Genomic DNA, 23010 nt, shown 5'->3' with positions numbered 1-23010 from the left:
GTACATATAACCATATTAAAGAACATTTGGAGGAAAGAAAAGAAAAAACTTGTCCATTAACAAATAGCTTTTCTCACAGTCATGATTAACGACTTGGTTTTTTTCTTTCTAATTTTGTTCCCTTTGCATCTTTGAAAATCCTTGTGGCAGGTGAAATAGAACCAGAGACATGGAAATAAAGAACTGACAGTAACCAGAGGAAGCGGGGAGGGGATAACGGGGGAAAGAAGGGGAAGGGTCAAGTCCAGGAACGTGTATAAAGGACCCATGGACAAAAATAAGGGGTGGGGTAGGGCAGGGGAGAGTAATGGGGCAAAAATGGGGACAATGGTAATTGAACAACAATAAAAAAATAAAAAATAAAAGTCTTGTGGCAAGTAAAGAGATGGAAAAGATATTTCATTCAAATGGAAATGTAGAAAAAGCTGGAGTAGCAATACTTACAGCAGATAAGTACTATATACTATAGTAAAACAAATACTATAATAAAAATCAAAGATGAACACTACGTAATGATAAGGGGGTTATTAAACAAGAGGATATGACCCTTGTAAACATTTATGCACCCAAACACAGGAGCATTAAATATGTAAAGAATATCTTGATGGACATAAAGGGGGAGATCAACAATAATACAGTCATAGTAGATTTTAACACCCCATTGACATCAGTGGATCAATCTTTTAGACAGAAAATCAACAAGGAAACAGTGGCCTTAAACGACACACTAGATCAGATGGGTTTAATTAATATACTCAGAGCATTTCACCCCAAAGAAGCAGAATATACATTCTTTTCAAATGCACGTTGAAAATTCTCTAGGATAGACCACAGTTAGGACACAATAATAATCTCAGTAAATGGAAGAAGATTGAAATCACAACAATTGTCTTCTCTGACCATGTTAGTATGAAATTAGAAATCAATCAAAAGAAAAAAACTGGAAAACACACAAACACATGGAAGCTAAATAACATGTTACTGAACAATGCATGAGTTGACTGAATGAGATAAAGGAAGAAATCAAAAGATGCCTCGGAACAAATGAAAATGAGAACACAGCAACCTAAAATCTACAGTGAAAGCAGTCCTAGAGGGAAATTCATAGCGTAACAGGCCTACCTGAAGAAACAAGAAAAATCTTGAATAAACAATATAACTTTACACGTAAAGGAACTAGAATAAGAACAACAAACACAGCCCAAAATGAGTAGAAGAAAGAAAATAATAAAGATCAGAGCAGAAGTAAATGAAATAGAGTCTCAAACATTTCTTACTAATATTTTTTCTGATATATCTCCATGGAAAAGGGAAACAAAATAAACAAATGGGACTACATCAAACTAAGAAGTTTTTGCACAGCAAAGAAAACACTCAACGAAATGCAAAAACAACTCATGGGAGGGACTGAATGGGAGGGACATATTTGCCAATGATACATCTGATAGGGGGTTAATGTCCAAAATTTATAAACAACTCATACATCTCAACAGCAAAAAAAAAAAAAATCCAATTAAAAAATAGGCAAGGGACCTGAATAGACACTCCTCCAAAGGGGACATACAGATGGCCAATAGACATATGAAAAGATGTTCAATGTCTCTAATCATCTGAGAAATGGAAATTAAAACCACCTCACATGTGTCGGAATGGCTATCAATAAATCCACAAACAACAAGTGCTGGTGAGGATGTGGAGAAAAGGGAACCCTTGTGCACTGTTGGAGAATATGGATCGGTGCAGCCACTGTGGAAAACAGTATGGAGGTTCCTCAAAGATTAAAAATGGAACTGCCTTATGACCCAGAGATTCCACTTCTGGGTATAATTTTGAAGAAATTGAAAGCACTAATTTGGAAGAGTACATGCAACATTATTTACCTTAGCCAAGCTGTGGAAGCAGCCAGAGTGCCCATCAGTAGAGAAATGGATACAAAATTGGTAGTGCATACATACAATGGAGTATTACTCGTCCATAAAAAGGAATGGAATCTTAGCATTTGCAACAGCATGGATGGAGGTAGAGGGTATTATGCTAAGTGAAATAAGTCAGAGAAAGACAAATACCATTTGATTTCGGTTATATGCAGAATGAAGAACAATATAAACAAACAAAACAGAAACAGACTCGTAGTTGCCAGAGGGAAGGGGGCTTGGGGCACGGGGGGAAAAGGTGAAGGGACTGAGGAGTACAGGTTGGTAGTTGCAGAATAGTCATGGGGATGTAAAGTACAGCACAGGGAATACAGTCAGTATTGTTATAACTATGTATTGTGCTGGGTGAGTACTGGAAATATCAGGGGGAACACTTTGTAAAGTGCAAGATTGTCTAACCTGAAACTAATATAAAATAATATTAAATATAAATTGTAATTGAAAAAATTTTTAAAAATATTTTTAAAAACCCTAATGACTATACAAATTTAAATTTTTCCCAATCAAGTCTAGTATAGTAGTGTCATTTCATTAATTGGACATAAATGTCCATTTTATTTTCTCCCAATGGTAGTAAGAGAATTCTCCCCCACGTACCAGTGCAGCAACTGTACAGCTTCTCTACCCATTTGCCCTGCCAGGGGTTATTCAGTAAATTAGTCAGCTTGGGTTGCCAAAAAAATAAATAAATACCACAGACTATGTGACTTAAACAACAGAAACATTTTCTCACAGTCTGGAAGCTCAGAGTCTGAGATCAGGGTGTCAGCACGGTTGGATTCTGATGAGAGCTCTTTTCCTGGTCTGCCAGCGGCCACTTTCTAGCTGTTTCTTTCCTATGACATTTCCTCAGAGCTTACATAGAGAGAGAGACAGAGAGATAGAGAGACAGAGAAATCTGGTTTTAGAAGTACACCATCTTATCATAAGGGTCCCACCTTATGACCTCATCTAAACCTAATTATCACCCGGAGTCCCTTCTCCAAATTCTGTCTTGAGGGGTAGGGATTCAGCACAGCATAAATGTTGTGGGACATAGTTTAGTCCATAGCACTCAATATCCGGGAAGGAAAAGCCATGTTCTCTGTTCCTGCCCCCTAACACCATGTGAAGGCAGCTGAAGGAAGGGAGAGGGAAGGATGGATTCCCAATTCATTTTGGAGGTGGAGAATAGATTTTTAAAATAATGAAATTCTGCCCTGGCTGGTGTAGCTCAGTGGATTGAGCACGGGCTGTGAACCAAAGCATTGCAGGTTCGATTCCCAGTCAGGGCATATGCCTGGGTTGCAGGCCATGCCCCCCAGCAATCGCACATTGATGTTTCTCTCTCTCTCTCTCTTTATCCCTCTCTTCCCTCTCTAAAAATAAGTAAATAAAATCTTTAAAAAAATGAAATTCTAAGTAAATTTAGTTTGATGCAGGAATCCACTGTATCACAGCAGGAGTGGGAGGTAGATGATGCTTGCCTTTTGTGCATTTAGACTGTGGCTACTTGTCCTTTTAATTGTATGGTCCACCTATGTCCCAAACTTCTACTGTAATGAAGTATCTTTTTATAAATATTTTCATTTATTGATGCAATTTCAATTATTATTTTATACAAAGGTGTTTCAAAAATGGTTTTAGAAAGATGAAATTTAAAATACTTGAAAGATTTTTATTTTTGTTACAATGGCTACTGAAAAAGATTAATTGAAGAGTTGATCTTCATAATAAAATACTAGAATACATTTGTTTTTAATCTAATATTAGCATAATTTGTATAATGCTTTGTTGGTAAAAAGTTTATTTTTATATGTTGTCTCTTTGATTCTCATGGGATTTTCAGTCCTGGTCAGTCTGACTTTTTCCATCTTTCAGATGGGGAAACGAAACATCCAAAATTTGGCAACTAGCTCAAATCTTACAAGTATCAGGTTTCTGATTCTCAATTGTTGCTGCATTTCCTTATATTGCTTTATACATGTTTACATTGTCTTATGTGTATCTCTAAATATTTTGCTTCTTAAGTGTGAAAATGAGATGTTTTAAGGCTATATTTCCAGGTAGACCAGACAGACTCACTCTAGAGTGGGCTTACAGAATGAGTATTTTGTGGCACATACACTGTTACAAACTAAAGGGCAGTATAAACTTGTTTTTGAGAGTTTTGGTCCATCTGATTCCCTAGTCTAAATTTAGTGCTACTAGTGTACATATGTTTTTAGAATTACATTTTCAATGAATTTTATAAGCTTATTGATATTATTGCATTCTGCACAACTTTAGAGTGTTAGCCTTTATGCGGAATTAGAATTTAGTTTATACAGCTCTTCCAGTGTTTAACAATAGAAAAGGAAAGATAGCTTTCTGGTATAGTTCCCCACTGCTCACGTTAATAGACATTTCATAAAAACACAAGCATTTTATTGTCTGAACGCATCCTGCCTCATCTCTAGGAAAATGTGAAAAATATATTTAATGTACCGAATTCTAAACAATCAAAATTTTTCATGCTGAGAGAAATGAATGCTATATTAAAAGTGTTCAGCAAACCTCTAAGAGATACTTGTAAGATGTAAAAAAACTATTTTCCTTCCATTACAGGAATATCTGTGTTGAATGCAGGCGTTTCTCTGTTCATTATGTACTTTGTCAGGAAAAGGAAAACCAATAGGGTTTAGCTAATTTTAGTTAAGCTAATTTCTGAAATTTCAAGGGAGACTGAATATATAGTCAATAAATATTGATGGTGGCAGGAAGATGAGTTCCATAGTGGATTATAGATATTTCTTATTCAAGATAATCATGAAATACTTGTATACATTTTAAAATAACATGTAGGTAATTCATTTATATGTCCTGAAGCGAGATTGAGAGGATGCCAGTGATATACAATAGAAATAAATAAATGAGACACACTTACAATTTAAAATTTTCTAGTATCCACATTAAATAGGTAAAGAAAAAACAAGATGAAATAAATTTTAAACATAATTTTTATTTAACCTAATATATATATATATGCTTTATCATTTTAATATGTAATTCATATGAAAAATTGCTGGTAACATTTTACATCCTTTTTTTCTTTTACATCTTTGAAAATCTTGCATATAACACAACTTGCGGCATATCTGGGTTCACACTCACCCCGTTTCAAGTGCTCCCTGGTCACTCATTTCTGTGACAACACTTGACATATGGAAAATAGACGGTAAAGGTTTAAAGAAAAGAGGAAAAAAGGGGTAGCAAAGAAAGGTCATAGCTGAATTTTGTAGTCAGAACTATACACCCATTTATTAGTGGGATGGCCCTGGTTAAGATATTTCTCTTTTCTGACCTCTGTGTTCTTTGGTAGGAATGTGACATTTGTGTCTGTCTTTCAGAATTAGTGTGAAAGAATTAAGTTAGGGCAACATGGCACCTACTTGGTATTTTTTCACCCATTTCCTTTCTGAAATCTGAATGAAGACACATATTTGACAACAATCTATTTGTTTCACTTTTATTAGATTATAAAAATGTAGCAAGCATGGCCCTTTACTTTTCAGTTATGAGTGAGTGGAAAGGAAGAAACTATTATCAAAGAGTAGGAGGTCCTTGGTGTCAGGATTTAGCAGGGACAGTTATGTCAAACTGCTTAGCCTGCTATGGCATTAATTGCCTGTGATCTTAACTATAAATAATTTATAAAACAACTTTTAAACACGCAAGTCTCCATTCATATATGTGAACATTTTGGTAAACAAGTTTCAGTCTGATGGTTTAAAATGTGAATGGGCCCTGGGTGGTGTGACTCAGTGGATTGTGTGCTGGCCTGTGAACCAAAGGGTCGCCAGTTTGATTCCCAGTCACAGTATAAGCCTGGGGTGTAGGCCAGATCCCCAGTTGGGAGTAGGTGAGAGGCAAGCAGACATTGATGTTTCTCTCCCTGTCTTTCTTCCTCCCTTCCCTTCTCTTTCTAAAATTAAATAAATAAAATCTTAAAAAAATAAAACCTGAAGGACTCAATCACTTTAGATCTTCTGACTTCCCTTCTGCTAATGAAGACATGACCCATGGCTCAGGGCCTTGCCTTGAATGAAATAGAAGCATGATTTGTTTGTTCTCCTCTTTTCTATACTTACACATACACTTACACAATATTATGTACATGTACACATGTGTAGAAAACATGTATTATGGTATGGGGCTGGCTTCATGGGTGTGCAGCCCTATAGTCACACAGACTCCACCCTCAGCAGGGGCTCAGCACTTGTGGTTTTAATGCACTGTGGTTACCATATTGGAATTATTAGTGTTTTTACCTTTAAATTTGTGGTTTGTAAATGAACCTGATAGCATAATGAACATGCACTGTATGTTTGGAGCCTTGGATCCTAATTGGTCTCACCTCCTGTCCACATGCTCTCTACCCCACCAGGCACCAGGTGTTGACTACACACTCCCAGGTTCCAACCCAGGGACTGTAGCTGCCCTCTGCCCCAGGTACATGCTTGGGCTCAGGAGCAAGGAGGGTCTGGCGGGTGCCTGTGGCCCACACACCTCTAAGGGTTCATGCTTGTCCAGCCAGTGTCCGCAGGCTCAAGGGAGCTCAACATTATATAGCAAATAAAAGCACCATGGCAGACTGAGAGAGACTGCTGAATAAATGAAAACTTGGTGTGGTGTGATGAGCGATCATAAAGTTAACCGTGTGCAAGCACTGCCCAAGTCATAAGATAGAGCATTCTCAGCACCCAGTCATCGGCCCCGTCCCGTGCTCCCCCTCGGCTCTTCCTAATTGGAACACTCTTATTCACTCCTCAGAGTTATCCACTAGCTTTCGCTTTGTGTTAATAATGCCTGTGCTTTTCTCTCTATTTTAACACCTAGAGCGATGGTGAATTATTTGTGTCTATTCTGAAAAATGTGTATAAATTAAACCATACTGCGTGTATTTTCTGTGTCTTACCTGTTTTGCTCAACATTGCTTATGTTTTTTTGTTTTTTGTTTTTGTCTTGGCTGCTACATATGGCTGTAGCCTGTTCATTTCCACTGTTGTATAACATACCATTTTAGGAATATATCATACAGTTGTTAGTCTATTTTTGATGGAAATTTGAGTTGTTTTCACTTTAGGATTGTTATGGTGTACATGTCCTGGTATGCATGAATAAGGATTTCTCCAGGGTATCTACCAAAAAGAGAACCTTCTGGTTCAGGGGTTATGTATACCTTCACGTTCTCAGTGATGTCAAACTGGAGTTCTAGGCTGGTACTAATTCGCCCTTACAGAGATCGCACATTTCCATTGTTTCACATCCTTTTCAGCTCTTGAAATTGTGAAACTTATATATTTGTACCAGTCAGTTGGCATTCACTGTTTTGATTTTAACTTGCATTTCTCTGATGATTGATAAGATTGAGTAATCTTATCATAGGCTTCTTGGCCAATTGGAGTTCCTTTTTTAAAAAATCTTGTTCGAATACATTTTTTACCTCATTTTCTTTTGGGTTGTTTTCTTTTTCTCATTGAGTTCTAAAAATTCTTTATACATTTTTCTAAACTGCATCTTGGTCAATTGCACGTGTTTATACTTTTTTCCCAGCTCTGTGGCTTATCCTTATGTACTCTTCTATGGCATTTTTTTTTACGGAGGGTATGATGCTAAGTGAGATACATCAGATGAAGAAAGACAAATACTATATATTTCACTTACATGTGGAATCTAAAGAACAAAATAAATGAACAAACAAAACAGAAACAGACTCATAGACACAGAGGACAGGCTGATGGTTGTCATAAAGGATTGGGCCTGGGGCAGTGGGTGAGAAAGGTAAAGGGATGGAGAAGTCCAGGTTGGCAGTTACGAAACAGTCACGGGAGTGTAAAGTACAGCACAAGGAATAGAGTCAGTGATATTGTGACAACTATGGACGGTGCCAGGTGGGTACTTGAAGTATCAGGGGGAACACTTCATGAAGTTTATGATTGTCTAACCACTATGCTGCACACCTGAAACTAAAACAAAAGAATATTGAATATAACTGTAATTGAAAAATTAAATAAAAAATTATCGTAGTTTTTATGTTGATCCTTAGGTTTTTAAGCTTGTTGGAATTGATTTTTGTGCAAGGTGGGAAAGAAGGGTGCAGTTGCATTCCTTCCCCATTCTGTCCCCCTTTCCTGACACAGAGGCGCGCAGTGGTCCTGGCACCTTTTACTGCAAAGTCCCTCCCTTACTCAGTGGTCTTCAGGGCTACCTCTGTCTCATGCTAAATGTCACATATGTCTAGGTCTGTTTCTGTGCTCTTGTTCCATTCCATAGGTGTTTTTCTAACCTTAGAAGAGGGCCACGTTTTCCTAAGCATTGTATGTTTATAAGAAGATAAATCTTTTGTCTAGTTTTCTAGTTGTTTGTGACAGCAGGTGAATTCCCTTAACAGATAATCCTCAGAAGTAGGAAACACATTTTCTTTAAACGTATCTATGACTCCTCCCCATAAACAATAATGGAATTTGCATGCATCTGTTGAGTTTTTCCTCCCCCTCCTTCATCTACCGTCAAACTTTATTAAATATGTTTTTCTCTTAGTGTACACCTTTATAGTTTGATCTATTTTTAATCATGTGATTTACTAATTCCAAATGCTATCTTTCCCCTTGACAAATTAAAGTTGTTAAAATCAGCTACTAACATCATTTATAAACTTCTTCCCCTCTCAACATTTTGGATAGTTATGTTATTTATTGGTTCTGTCATCTAGGCTAGGATAAAAATCTTATGTCACACTCATTTTTCTTGAGTATTTTGTAGACATTTTCCCACTGCCTTGTGGCTTGTGGCTTTGCTTCTTATAGTTATGTTGTTCCTTTTGCCTGGCTATTCAAAGGATTCTTAGTTTTGAACCATAATAATAATTCTGAGATGTGTTTTCATGAGCATCAGACTGTGACAAATTCTTTCCTGAGATAAAGAATGTCCTTCAATTTGAAGATCCTAATCCTATTTTATTTCAGTAATTGCATCTTAAACTATGTCTTTAATATGTTTTGTTCTATTATTTGGTTTCTTTTCTTATTTTGTCTGTTTCCTGTGTCTGCCATTTTTCTTATAATCCCTTTAAACTCCTTTTTTATTGTGTTTCGTGTTGTCTACATCTGCCAATCCTGTTTGCAACAGCTTATAGTTTGTCTTCATGTCTGTGAATGGTTTTATTTTTTTATCCATCAGCTCAAGTGGTCATTTCTATTGTTTCACTGTATCTTTCTTAAGCTTTTATATCCTTTCATTTGGGGGTTCTTTTAACAGAAGTGATTACATTTTTTCCTCCCCAAACCTTAGGTAATGTGTTTACTCAAAATATTTACATTGTGACAATAATTTTCATCTTTTGGCAACATTTTTCTCATGGTATTCATCTATCATATGAATACCATGAAAAAAAAGGCAGTTTGTACTGCCTTTTCCATTTTATTTGTGTCTGTAAAATTTTTGTAAACCTTTTATGCTGGTTCTTTTAAAAAAATTTATTACTCACTTTGAATATGGTGAGTTCTTCCCGGACCAGCCTTGTGTGGGAGGCTGTGTACCAGGTGAGAGAGAAGCACCTTTAATGACACAGGTGTGTGTGCACGCTTGAGCTCTTCTAGCCTCTTCTTCTCCTCACCATTTCATTTCCACTCTGAAGGACAGCTCACATCCCTGCCTCTCTCTCCTTATCCCAGCATGAAGGACGCCGCATCCTGAAAATGTGCCTCATCTGTGTGATTTTTCATTCAAGCTTACCTTCCCAGCTTCTTGAGACCTTGTGAAAATGTGGTCCAGTGTGCTTCTCTGATAGAATAAGCACCTTAGTTCCACTGGCTTCCCAAAGGGACTTGCTCCCCAGGCTGTGACTGCTTTATTTTACAGAGCTAGTCTCTGCGTTGTCTGAGATCTGCAACTGGGAGCATCTCTAACTTTCTCTTCTGCTACTCACTCCCACTCACCTTTCCTTTATACGTGGGAACTCTTTCTCACATAATGTGCTTCGGAGTAGTGGCTGTCTTTTCCTTTCATCTAAGAAATTTCCTTTTCTGACTTTTCATTTTTACTATTTGTTTCAGACTGTTTCCAAGAGAAGAGACGAAACTATATTTTAATTCCAGAAAATGAGAAGGCATAATGATATTTTGAGGAACTAAAGCAAATGCCAAGAAGCAAGCTTCCCTGAAAAAATTGTAGTTTATACATGAATGTTTAATACAAGACTTATTATATTATTATCATCTATCTATTCTTTTATATTAAATGATAGTCTTTTAACTTCTTCAGAAGTTGCTGATGTATAAAAATAAAAATAACCTTTTAATAGGGTATACTAACTTTTTAGGGCTGCCATAACATATTGCCACAAAGTCAGGGGTTTAATACAACAGAAATTTATTGACTCACCGTTCTGGAGGCCGCAAATCTGACACCAAAGTGTCGACAGGGCCAGGCTCTCTCTGAAGTCTCTGGGGGCGGGTGGTGGGGAGGGATCCATCCTTGTCTGTTCCAAGTTTCTGATTGCTCCAGGCGTTACTTGGTTTGTGGCAGGAGACATATATTACATAGTAATTTAAATGAAGGAAGTTTAATAATTATTATGCAACAAGAAAAGAGATATAAGAAACTTCTACAGGGTCCCCTAATGCTGCAAGAGAATATCCAGGAGCGGAAACTTGGAAGGGGCCTCCCTGCTAAAGGCTGGGGTTCAGCCCTCACTGGAGAAGTTGTGGTCGTAGCCTCTGAAAGCAGAGAAGTTCACTATGTGCCTGGGCCAGAGCTGGTCCACAGTCTCTGGGGAAGTGGGAGGCAACCTTCTGGGTTGCATGTGAACCTCAGCCAGCGGCAAGCACATAGGCATGCAGGGCGTGCAGGGGGAATGGGCCTGCTCCTGCGGGTGACAGGCCCGGAACGCCTGGTGTCCCCACTGGGAGAAGATAGGTGAGCAGAGTGAGTTGGGATGCCAGCGCCAGCGGGAGGTCTGGGGTGCGATGTCCTTTGGCAAGAGCTGTGAGAAGGCAATCACCAGGCCAGGCTGTGGCTACCAGTTTGTTAAGAGTTCTGCACCCTACGTATGCATTTGGTATACTAAAGGCAAAAAAGGGATTTTTTGCAATACACTGTAGCATAAAAATTAATTATCCTCATAGAAAAAGGCAAAATTGGATGTATCTCATATCACCTCACTCTTAGGGGATAACAATTAACGGGGACCATCAGAGGGGCTTCTGGTCACTAGAAATGCTCTGGTTTTAGTCTAATCATAGTTGACAAGGATGTTTACGAAAATTAATCAAGCTCAATTTTTATGTTCAAATTCCTGCATGATTTATATTTTAGTAAAAAGTTAGAAATATGAATCTTTTAGCTTTAGCAGACTAGGGAAATATATCCAGGACCTTGGAGTAGAAAAGGATTTCTTAAATAAAATACAAAATCACCAAGTATAAATGAAAAAACTGATCAGCTTACCTATATCAAAGCGAAGAACTTCTGTTCATCACATGCACCATAAAGAGTTAAAAGACAGGTTGCAGAGTGGGAGAAATAATTCCAACACATATATCCAACAATTCCCTAAAACCTAGTGTATATAACACATTGTTTCAAACTAAGGAGAAAATGAGAAACTACCTGATAGAAAACTAGACAAAAGACTAGAAAAGGAAGTGTAAAGTGAGGAAATCCAAATCTCTTATGAACTTACAAAAAGATGCTCATCCTCATTAGTGATTAGAAATACACAGAGGAAATCGAGGAGTTTCCAGACCACACTCTGTAGCTAGGTAGTGACAGGTGTGAGAGACTGGCTGCACTGAGTGAGTGCTGGTGAGGCTGCGGGCGGCTGGGAGCTCTCATACTCAGCTGATGTCAATTAGGGCTTCACTGGAGTGATTCCACTCCTTGGCTTATACGCTAGGGCAGTGCTTCTCATCCTGCACTGCCTATTATTTGCATGGACTTTATGTGCAGATGAATGTGGTGCAAATGGAGATTCTGATTCAGTAGGTCTGGGTTGGGACCCGAGCACCCACACTTCTATCAAGCTCCTAGAGGATGACGATTCTGCTCCCTCATGGACCACGCTTTCACTGGCGCAACCTAGATAACCCCCAGGACACGCACACCTGGAGGCACACACAAGAATGATCTTAGCAGCGTAGTCAGTAATAACTCCAAACTGGAGAAAATTCAGATGTCATCAACAGTACAAGGATGAATACATTTTGATGAATGCATCCAAGGGAAGAGTGTATAGCAAGAAAGGGAATAAGCTACGTTAACATGCAGCAACATTGGTTAAGTTTTATTAAAACCATATAGAACACTAACAGCAAAATACAGAAGTATTTTGTTAGATCAAGTTTTTTAAAAAAGGTAAAGCTAAAATTTATAGTCTAATACCATTGGTAAATTTACTTTTAAAAGACAAAGAAATGTTTATAAGAAAAGTTGGGAGAGTAGTTAGCTCTTGGGCAAGTCAAAGTACTTGGTTACAAAGGAAAGATTCTGGGGTGATGAATGGCACATGCATTGTTTCTGGTACTGAGTGGTCCACTCTTAGTTAAATCTGTACACACAACATTTTTGTGCTCTTCTTTATGCACATTACATTTCACATGAGTAGATTTTTAAAAGAACGAATTCACTAGGGAAAGCTATACCGTGAATATACGCTGTGCAAGGCTTGGGAGTAGGAAATCTTAAGGTGACCGTCTAGCCCACCTTGCCCTGGACTGAGGAAGTGTTCGGGATTTATGACTTTTAGTGCTAAAACTGAGGCCATTTGGGCAAATTGAAATGTTTGGCCACACATAGCTAAAATACGTTGTTATCAGAGAGGCCATGAAATACAAAGCACAAGTCTGGAACATCCCATCAGGTATTGTAAAATTGTGCTAGGAAATGTTACAGGAGGAAGGCAGAGTCTTTCAACTCAAGGTTTAAAGTAAGAATAAAGGCTAACTAACCCATTAGAGAGCTTTGCTGGCGTTTCTAGTTGTAGCAGCTAGGAAAGGGAACAGTGTTAAATAAAAATGGGTAGGTTTCTTGAGAAACTCCTGACCACCCAGTCTTGTCTTACCTGACCAATCTCGCTGGATGTTATGGGCATCGCCTGGATTTTAACTGAATTCCCCCTCTTACACCCTCCAATACATTCCAATGCATATATCCAACAATTCTGGATATACAGTGTTCTGGATATACAGAGCTCTGTACCAAGTTTCAGGGATCTCTAGAGTATTTGAGCGCCTTGAGAGTGCGGAACTCAAGCCCTCACTCCTCACTTTTACCATGACTGTCCTCATCTGACGAACAGAAGCCCTTCCATCCCTTGCTGGAGCTACTGATCATCCTTCAGTGTCCAGCTCAAGTGCCCATCACCTGTGACCATATCCCTGCCAGAGGGAGCCTCCACCACATGGATTTATTAAAAACTTAACACAAAGTCGTAGTAAATTGTGTTCGTTTACCTTTCCCTATTAGACTGTGCATTTCCTAACACCAGGGCTGTGTCTTGTTCATCCTGTATTCTCAGCAATATGCACATGCTTGGCATGTAGTAAGCATTCAGCGTTTAGCTGCACGTAGAAAATATGAAATGACACCTGTTGGGCTTGCAGCTTACAAAACCAAAGCCATGTGTCGAACGGAAATACTAAGTAGAATGATTCCTTTGGCACTGAAGAAAACCATACTATGTTTAATCACTACGGGGTGGGGCAAACGTAGCTTCACAATCATGAGTGCATGAAACAGAGTTTATCCTTATATTATTATTTGTTCATTATTGCATTACTGTCCCTGCAACGACAGTTAGCCTACTTTTGCTCCACACTGTATTATTTGCCTGATTTGGGTATGGCTGTGGTAAGTAACACTTTTGATTTAAAAGAAATTTAAAAACTAAAAGTAAAATAAGAAGTAAGTGCTGATCTTCAGGTTACTGTTATTGAATATAAACGTCTTAGAACATAAACTGCTCAAGGGCAGGTACTATGTTATGTGTGAAGTCTGCTAGGTAACCACCACATGTATCATCCCTAATTTAAACACTTACGTGCTTTTTCTCTCTAATACATATGGCAAAGGGTGAGATAAATTTTATGGGCCAGTAGGCATGTTTGTGTGCCCTAAATATATTTTTGAGTCTATCCTAAATCAAGAAGAGCTATTCATTGCTGTGTCCTAACTCATAAGGAAACCAAAGTTGGTCATTCTTCAAATTTAATATTCTGGAACAATATTCTAGTGTTCGAAAATATTCTTTAAACCAATGAGAATCTCTGTTGTACCTGGATGATTGAACTTTGAAGGAGCTCCACATTTTCCTGTGCAGTCCATGAGAAGGGTTTATAGTTTAGATGGATGAAGGCAATAACGGTTGAGATCGCAGAATTTCAGTTCTTTGCTAAAGGGGAAAAAGAATACTTTTGTCATTCCTGACTGCTTTGCAAAAGGTAAAATATTTCAGTGCTTTTAAGTTGGAATTAATTTTTAGCCACCACTCAAAGAATCTATGCAATTACACGCCAATGGGCATGAAAATGGATTTCCAATTTTATGACCCTTCATTTTTTATCAGTTTGTGCTAAGCTGTGTCCACTGGGAAATATAGTGTATATAAGTGATGTTTCTTTCAAGCATTTCATACATATGAATCTTTTAAGCATGCGGTAGTGAAACTATGCTGGCCAAATATACTAGAATTCTATGGCTTAAAAAACAAATAAAAGCTGAGGTGGTTTGACTTGAGGATTCTCTGGGGCGTAAGTGGTTCTTCAAGGTGTCATTTATTAAATGTCACACTAATTATTCGTACCCTCAGTCCTATAAAGCAAATCTCTGTGAGAGCCTTTTATGAAGGTGATTTTTCTCCACACTCACTATTTGGACTCTTTCTTCTTGAGTATGCACACTGAGAATTTATCTTTGTCCATAAAGAGCCAACATTTTAATGTTGGTTGATTTATTTACAGTGACTTTTGAACTAATTTTTAGAATACGAAGAAAGTGAGAGCTTACTTATTCTTTAATTTGCCTTCTTTTAAAGGCAGTTTTCCAACAAGATTTGCAATTTCTTTTTTACACCTAAGGTTGTTTCTCTGGCCTAAGTTTTAAAAATTGGAATTAATAATTCATGACCATAGAAAATTATACATATGCCATAGAATATTTTGCAAGCTCATCTGATTTAAGGAATAGAAGGCTAAAACATAGAAATAAAGATAAGTATTATGAAGTTTCCTTTTGCTAGGTCTCTAATTTTTGGTTTAAATTCCTCTGTTGGGCAAAATTTGGTTTGGAAATATATTTGAGAAATATTTCAAAGACCGATGCATTTTCTCTGTGTTAAAAATGAGACTATTTATTTTCCACTAATAAAAAGATAAAACACACAGACTATTAAAAAGAATGCTTATGTTTTTCATTTTCTTAATTACCCCCAATTATTTTCATTAAAGCGTATGTGAATGAAAGTGTTTTTGCACATATAATTTGTAAAACATGAATTTTTAAAATGGTGTTTATAATTTTTTCAGTGTTTAGTGTTTCTGAAATAGTACATAATTAAAAATAGATAGGATTTTGAGTGTGAAAGTCTTAACTAAAGCAAAGGCCTTAAATGAAGATGGTATCGAGTTGGAAAATGTGGTTAGAATTTAAGGAATCAAAGAGGAAAATGGTTAAACAAGAAAACAGGAATTTCAAGCAAGATAAGGAAAAATAGTAAAAGAAGGTTAAACCATAGCTTCATTTGATTTATAGTGGTCGGGGAGAAAAATCCCTCTTTTATCTATGTGTCATGGTAAATATGAGAAACATGTGAGACTTGTTATAGCTGTTAAATTGGCATTACTTTGAAACTATATTAACTGAGGGATACGGATCCACAATAATCTTGAGAGCTTGTTTGGAGGTTCTAGCAGGGGAGTGCAGCTGCTCGTATACCCTTGACGGAAGACCTGTCCTCCCCTCTAGTTGGGAAGGTCGTCCTCTTCGACCGTACGTGCAGCTTCAGGAGGGATGCACAAGGATCGGTGAGGGAGGAAGGGGACACCCGCCACACCAGCCAGATCAGCCGAATCAGCCCTGGTGATCAATGAGTGGGGTGACAGATGTCGCAGCCAGATCACCCTCACATCCAGATCCGCAATAATCTTAAATTTTCAATCCTTGAGCATAGTGTATCTCTTCATTTATTTATTTCTTGTACTTTCTCAGCAATATTTTACATTTCATAAATTATATATTTATGTAAAGTTTTACATACTGTCTTTAAAATTTGTCTTTAATACTTTAGTTTTGAAGCTATTGCAAATGATGATGTTTAATTCTTTTTACAAACTATTCATGATACTGTACACAGTAGAATACATTGATTTTTAATTGCATTATACACTGCAACAGTGATAAATTTATTTAACTAGCTCTACCAGTTTTCTTTCTGATTCCCTAGAAATTTCTACATACATAGTCATGTTATTCTGACAAGGGCGGCTTTTCTTTTTTCTTCCCAAACCGTATGCCTTCTTTTATATCTTTGTCCTATTTTACTGCACTGGTTAGAAAATCCAGCACATTGCTGATTACAGACATCCTGTCCTGTTTCATATCTTAGGCTTAGGCATTCAATATCTCACCATCATGCATGATATTAGCTATAATCTTTTGTAGGTTCACTGTGTAAGGATTAGGAAGTTTTCATTTTTCCTAGTTTGCTGTAAAAATTTTAATGATAATGATTGTTGAATTTTGTAAAATGTTTTTTATACATGTACTTAAATAATGATTTGATTTTTCTTTCAATGTATTACTATAGCAAATTATACTAATCAATTTTCTTTTTTCTTATTGTTGTTCAATTACAGTTGTCCCCCTTTCTCCCGATTACTCTCCCCCTGCCCTGCAACCTGCCCCCATTGTCTTTGGGTCCTTTATACATGTTCCTTGATGACCCTTCCCTATTTTTCCTCATTATCCCTCTCACCCCTCCCCTCTGGTTACTGTCAATTTGTTCTTTATTTCCATGTCTCTGGTTCTATTTTGCTTGCTTGTTTGTGTTGTTGATTAGGTTCCACTTATAGGTGAGATCATATGGTATTTGTGTTTCACCATCTGGCTTACTTCACTTAGCATAATGTTCTCCAGACCCATCCATGCTGTCAAGCAGGGTAGGAGCTCCTTCTTTCTTTACACCAATTAATTTTCATATGTAAAAGAAACTTTATATTTTTGAACTGCACCTAATTGATCAGGATTTATTATGCTTTTCATATTGATGGATTGAATTTGCTAATATCTTGTTAAAGATGTTTGCATCTGTGTTCATGAAGAACATGGGTGTGCAATTTTCCTTTCTTGTACTACCCTCATCTGTCTGTGCTATCAGGTTACAATGACTTTATAAAGTGAGCTGAGTTTCCTGCCTGCCCCCGGGCAGCAGCCAGTCACCGCCTTGCTCTCACACGGTGTCTGGTTTGGGGATAGCCTTCTCTAGCTCCTTGTGGTCCATCTCCAAGCCTAGGCTATCCCCATGCACCTGCACCACAGAGGGGGACTCTCAGATTTCCTGCCGACACCAATCTTTCTCATCTGCATTCAGTGGGAACCTTTAGGAAAGAGTAGGAGAGTGGATGTGGACACCCCAGGTGTCTGCACTTCTGAGGCCTCTCTACTATTTAGTGAGTCCACATTTGACCTTTAACGATTTATGAAACTTTTAGCTTTTTCCTCTTGCCTGCCTCTGGGGTGGTCACCTCTTCCTCCCATGGTTTTCCCAAGGTGGGTTGGTATTGCCACTCACCGGGTTTCCTTGTGACCTCAGCTCTCTGATTGACACACACAAATTTTTTTTTGTAGGCTGGCTTATTCTCATTGTTAGAGTGAGAATGATTTTATATTTAAAATGATCACTACATACCTTTTAAGATTTTAAAATGATATTTCTTAATATTGCACTGAAAAGCCCACAAGATGGGTTTGATTTCCTCTCTCTCATTCTTTGGCCAGCATCTCAGAATCTGTTTCCTGTCTTTCTAGTATTGATACTGAATGAAAATGATATCCTAACTTTTCCTGAGTTAAAAAGAACATACAGATACTTCTTTGGTTGAAAGAGTGAAGGATCATGAGTTAAAAAACAGGATTGGATTCTCAGCTGACTGATACATATAAAATGGGAGAGGTAATCCCTGTTTCATCTATTTCTCATTCGATATGAGACTAAAATAAAATGGTGTATATAAAATCTATTTTTAACATCACAAATAGATGTGTTACTGGCAAATAATTTTCGTAGGGGAGCATACTGTATTTTACTGTGTATAATTCACTTTTTGCCCAAATTTTTGAGGGAAAAATAAGCATGTGCATTATACATGGGTAGTACTAATTCCCTATGTGTTTTTAATTCTTTTATGTATACTTATGCAATAAAAGTATATCTCTAGAAAGCAATAATTATATCTGTATGCAAAGTAATACTCTAGAATATAATAATCAGTTTTGTTTCTAAATGTAAATAAATAAAAAAATTGAGTAAAAAGTTAAAATGAAACTTTTTCCCCCTGAAATGTGTGTGCATATTATACAGGAGCCCATTATGCAAGGCAAAATATGGTACATAATTAAAACCTGAATCTTAGATGAATTTTCATACCAATAGTATAATACTGGTAAGAGTCCATGGTCTGTGGTAGTAGTCAGAGCATAGGCTTATATACAGGGACAACTGAGAGATGTCTAATGAGTCCTTGCTGTGAATGCTCTTGCTGGAAAGACACTGGGAAGATAACAAAAGCAGCTGACCTTGTAGTGCTGGTGTTCTAGTGGAGGTGAGGAACAACGACCAGGTTTCTGATGCTCTGCTTTACCCGAGGAAAGTTCTGGCCTAGGATTTTACAGTGCTTTCAACAAAAATACTGTGTGGGGGACTTGCTTAGATGAGTTTCCTTGATTTTATTGTCTAATTCTATTCCTCCTTTTTTAAAAAAAATATCAGATCCTGCCAGATAGAAAAGTATTTTATTCATGTTTTGCTTTGTGGCCTGCTCTCTCTTCCTGATGATTAGCTACTTAATTCACATTTATTTTGTGGCATAATAAGAGGTTATGCATTTTGGAATAAACAGATGAAATCATTTTATAATGGAAAACATAAATATATAGAAAAATGAATAAAATACCCATCAGCCAGCTTCTCTAACTAGGAACTTATGGCCATCTCATTCACATACCCACTCAGTTTCCTTGTCAGCTTGGGTTATTTGAAGCAAATTCCTTGTTATCCATTCATAAATGTTTTTTCATTTTTATTATAAACTATAAGGAATCAAATTTTAAAGCACAACCAAAATATCATTATCTCATCTAAAAATTAATAGCATTGATATCAACTAATACCCAGTAATTGTTCAAATTCCACATTTTTTATTGTATTTTGATAAAGGCTTTATTCAAATGGAGATAGAGTTATTGCATCCTTCTGGTTCCATCTTTTACAGGGATAAAGACATTTGTCATAAGTATCCACAATGGAAATGAAGATACCTTCTGAATTTGTTAAGGCAAGGGAATGTTGTTTAAAGGTTTTTTTTTTAAGGTTTTGAAAACTGAGCATACAAAATGCTCTGCTAGATGTATAAGAATTCATAAATAGATTTTAGACACCTGTCATGCCTTATAAATAAGTCACAGTCTTGTGACTGCATTAAGACTCAAAGCAAAGGTAACCCCCCTACAGTCACTGAGGTGCCTGCTGTCCCAGTGGGGCGGGGGGTGAGTAGTTCTCAGCCCTGTGGGTATCCATGTTGGTGTGTCAGACCAGGGAAGGGATTGCAAGGCATACTTTTCTTAATACTGAAAAGACAGAACTTGGAAAATGAATTAAATTTTTAATAATTAGAGTGGACTTGAAGTTATTTTTGTAATCATGCCAGTCACATTCCGTTTAATTCCAATACACTTTCATGAATAGAGAGAAAAAGCTGATGGCTCTACAGCTTGGCCTTGAGATTTAGACATACTTTGGAAAGGTGGAGACTGGCAGGATGTGTTGCGAGGGGTTCTCCTGAGAAGCAGAATCAGGAAGGTCTTCTCTGTACATATGGGTACAGACATAGATTCATGTCTATTATAGGTATAGATAGACATGTAGGTAAACAGATTTTTATATCCTTTGTCTCTCTCCACATATGATTTCTTAAAATGAACCTCCCTTTCCCTCTCTCCACCCCACAGTGTATGGGGAGATTTATTTTACCACTAGCTGTTTATTTATGTAGAGGCTAGCAAGTTCAAATCTGCAGTGGGACTGTCAGGCTCGAGAGCAGGGAAAAGGTGATGTTGCAGCTTAAGACTGAAGGCAGTCTGCTGGCAGAATTCTCTCTTCTCCAAGGAAGGTCTGTCTCTCTTTGTAAGGCCTGTAACTGATTGGAGGAAGCCCACGCACATTATGAAGGTCAATCTGCTTTACTCAGAGTAGATTTAAGTGTTAATCTCATATAAAAACACCTTCACAGCAACAACCACATATGTTTGACAAGTTTCTGGACGCTGTGCCTAGACAAGCCGACACACAGAATCAACTACCATAGGTGGAGACAAGGGGCACAGGCAGACGATGGGGGCCCCATACTCTCTCAGGCTGAGGCGAGGAGAGTACTTTAACTAGAAGAAAGATTCATGTTTGGACATCATAGGTAGCAGAACGAACAAGATACATTAATAAATACACTTAATTTTGTCCTCAGTTAATCTTAAAGTTGCTGCTATGTAATACCTATTATGTTTCTGAAGGGAACCAAATTTTGTTGAATTTGATCTGTTGATGTGTAGGAGTAAGAAGACAGAGCATCTGTGAAGTATTTTATTAATGCAGTCAATTTCCACTTATTAGTAATAATGGAAACAGGGTCCACATGGTTACCGAGCTTTGTAGATAACATTTAACACATTAATATTCAGATTTTTTTATCATTCACTCAGAACTCGGATTTTTACTTACATTTTTAACAAGGAGAAGCATTTATGTTTTATCTTTGCTTCCTTTCTAATGATGATTGACAGGACTGAAAAGAACAGGTAGAAACTGGCTAATCCTTAAACCCAATACTTGTCAACTGTTAATCATCATAATGAAAAGTTCTTGTTAGGTTATTTCACTAATCTTGTTTGTTATATTTATATGTGATATTTGCTGTCGCTTTCTGGACTTGGTCTTTGTGAATCTCTGCAGTTACATGAATTTTTAATTTAATTCTCTACAGTACTCTACCCGTAATTTTGTTGAGTTGCCAGCAATCATATATGGTCTCTTTCTTACACGGTGACGAGCTAGCTCTCTCTTAGCCATGACTAGGAGTGTAGAACGGAGTGGAGTAAAACATTTGGAATGAACACACAGACATAAGCAGAGCTAAAATACTCTTCTGTAATTATCTTTTTGTTTTTGCCACCAAAGTCTTATTTCCTCCCTTGAATGCATTGCTTTAATGAGCTGGTAGTAAAGACAATGATACATTAATGAACTTCAATCTTTGGCCAAGCCACTCATCAAAGGCAGATGGAAATAACTAAAATTAACTATCTTCCTTAGGGAATTAGATTCTTGTTTTTATTTTCTAAAAAGGCCAGCCGATTCCAGGATTCACACAGTAATTCTAGCTCGTGCATGACCCGTGAATAAATAAAATGCCAAAGATTTGTGACAAAACATTTGGTAGATAGGTTTTGTTTACTAAAGCTTAATCATCCTCTTATATTACAAAGCAAGTGTGTCTCCACTAGAGATCGTCTGGAAAGCCAAATGCTCCGATCAGGCTCCTGACGGCTGAAAGGGAGTGGCCGGCGCTCTTTCCTCTAGTGGCGGCACATGGGTGTGATGGCTTTGTGGGAAGCCATCCCTCACCCCGCAGTCGCTCTGTGGTCCAGATTTCTCAGCACTGGGACTCCCTGCCTGCTTTGGAGAGAAGTGGGGAAGGTGCTGACTCTGCTTCTGTTCATTCACTTAGCACTTAAACTGTTAAAAAGTGAGATTTGATTGTGTCACAGTGTTTCCATGTGGTGTGGAGACCAAGCTGGGCGGAGCTGGAGCCCAACTGTTCAGTGCAGTTACCCTCTCGTGTCCCCTCAGCTGTGTCCATCTCAGGCTCATGAACGGGTTCCTCATCCAACCCTCTAAAGCTCCGGCAACAAGTCCAGTTTCACAGCTAAACCATAGGTCAAGTCCTTCAGCAACGGGTATAAAAATAACCCAGTTAGGATAGCTTTCCTCCAAAGTCAGGTACTTAGGATTTAGGAACCCCACATTCAGCCAAGTCAGAGCAAGAGATAAAAATAGAATACAGGCAAAATTTTGATCAAACCAGAAACTATCACTTTCAGCATATTGGTATATTTTTTGTTTAGTCATTTTGTTTATGGATGTTTTCTTCATAATTAAAAACATTAGGTATGTAATATTTTCAATTTTCTGTATTGCAATTAATTATCTTGTAAAAATCTTCATAATCAAAATTTTTGTTTTTATAAAACAATCCAGTGCACTTATGTACTGTAATTTACTTCACCGATCTTTCATTCCTGGACATTTACGGTATTTCCAATGCTATTATTGTGCTGTGGGTTCCTCAGACCACCCCCAGGCTCAGGGATTTGCTGGGAGGATACACGGGACTCGGTATACAGCTATACTCACAGCTAGGGTTTATTACAGTGAAAGGATACCAAGCAAAATGAAGAAAGGGAAAAGGCACATGGGGTGAGGTCCAAAGCAAACCTGGGGCAAGCTTTTACAAGTCCCTGTCCAGTGAGTCTCACAGGTGCACCTAATGCTTCCAGCCATGTGTCACGATGTTTGTGAAGTGTTGTGTTCTGGGGAAGCTCATTGGAGATGGCAGCCCAGGCTTTGGCTGGGGAGTGGTGACAGAGGCATCCTCTGCTCAGCATGTTCCAATATTCTTCTGTGTAAACACTAATGTTTGCACAGTCTAGACGTAGAGATACACCCTTGTCTTTTAGGGAAAGTATTACATCGGTGAAGGGAACTATTTACCTGCCAAGTTCCCAGATGCCA

At 37.8% G+C, this 23010-nt stretch overlaps 1 protein-coding gene across 1 annotated transcript in view; it reads left to right on the top strand.

The window, feature by feature from the left end:
• The window catches only part of IQCM (IQ motif containing M), a 235414-nt gene that overhangs the window by 47874 nt on the left and 164530 nt on the right, over positions 1 to 23010 (top strand). The window contains exon 6 of the mRNA XM_036034456.1: positions 10482 to 10871. Within this exon, the coding sequence (XP_035890349.1) occupies positions 10482 to 10871 (390 nt within the window). The remainder of the gene's footprint in view (positions 1 to 10481; positions 10872 to 23010) is intronic.

The sequence above is a fragment of the Phyllostomus discolor genome, chromosome 8 (genome assembly GCF_004126475.2).
Source record: "Phyllostomus discolor isolate MPI-MPIP mPhyDis1 chromosome 8, mPhyDis1.pri.v3, whole genome shotgun sequence".
In the NCBI taxonomy this organism is placed as follows: domain Eukaryota; kingdom Metazoa; phylum Chordata; class Mammalia; order Chiroptera; family Phyllostomidae; genus Phyllostomus; species Phyllostomus discolor.
The sequence above is the reverse complement of the archived record's forward strand: the minus strand, read 5'-3'. Positions and strand labels throughout refer to the sequence as shown.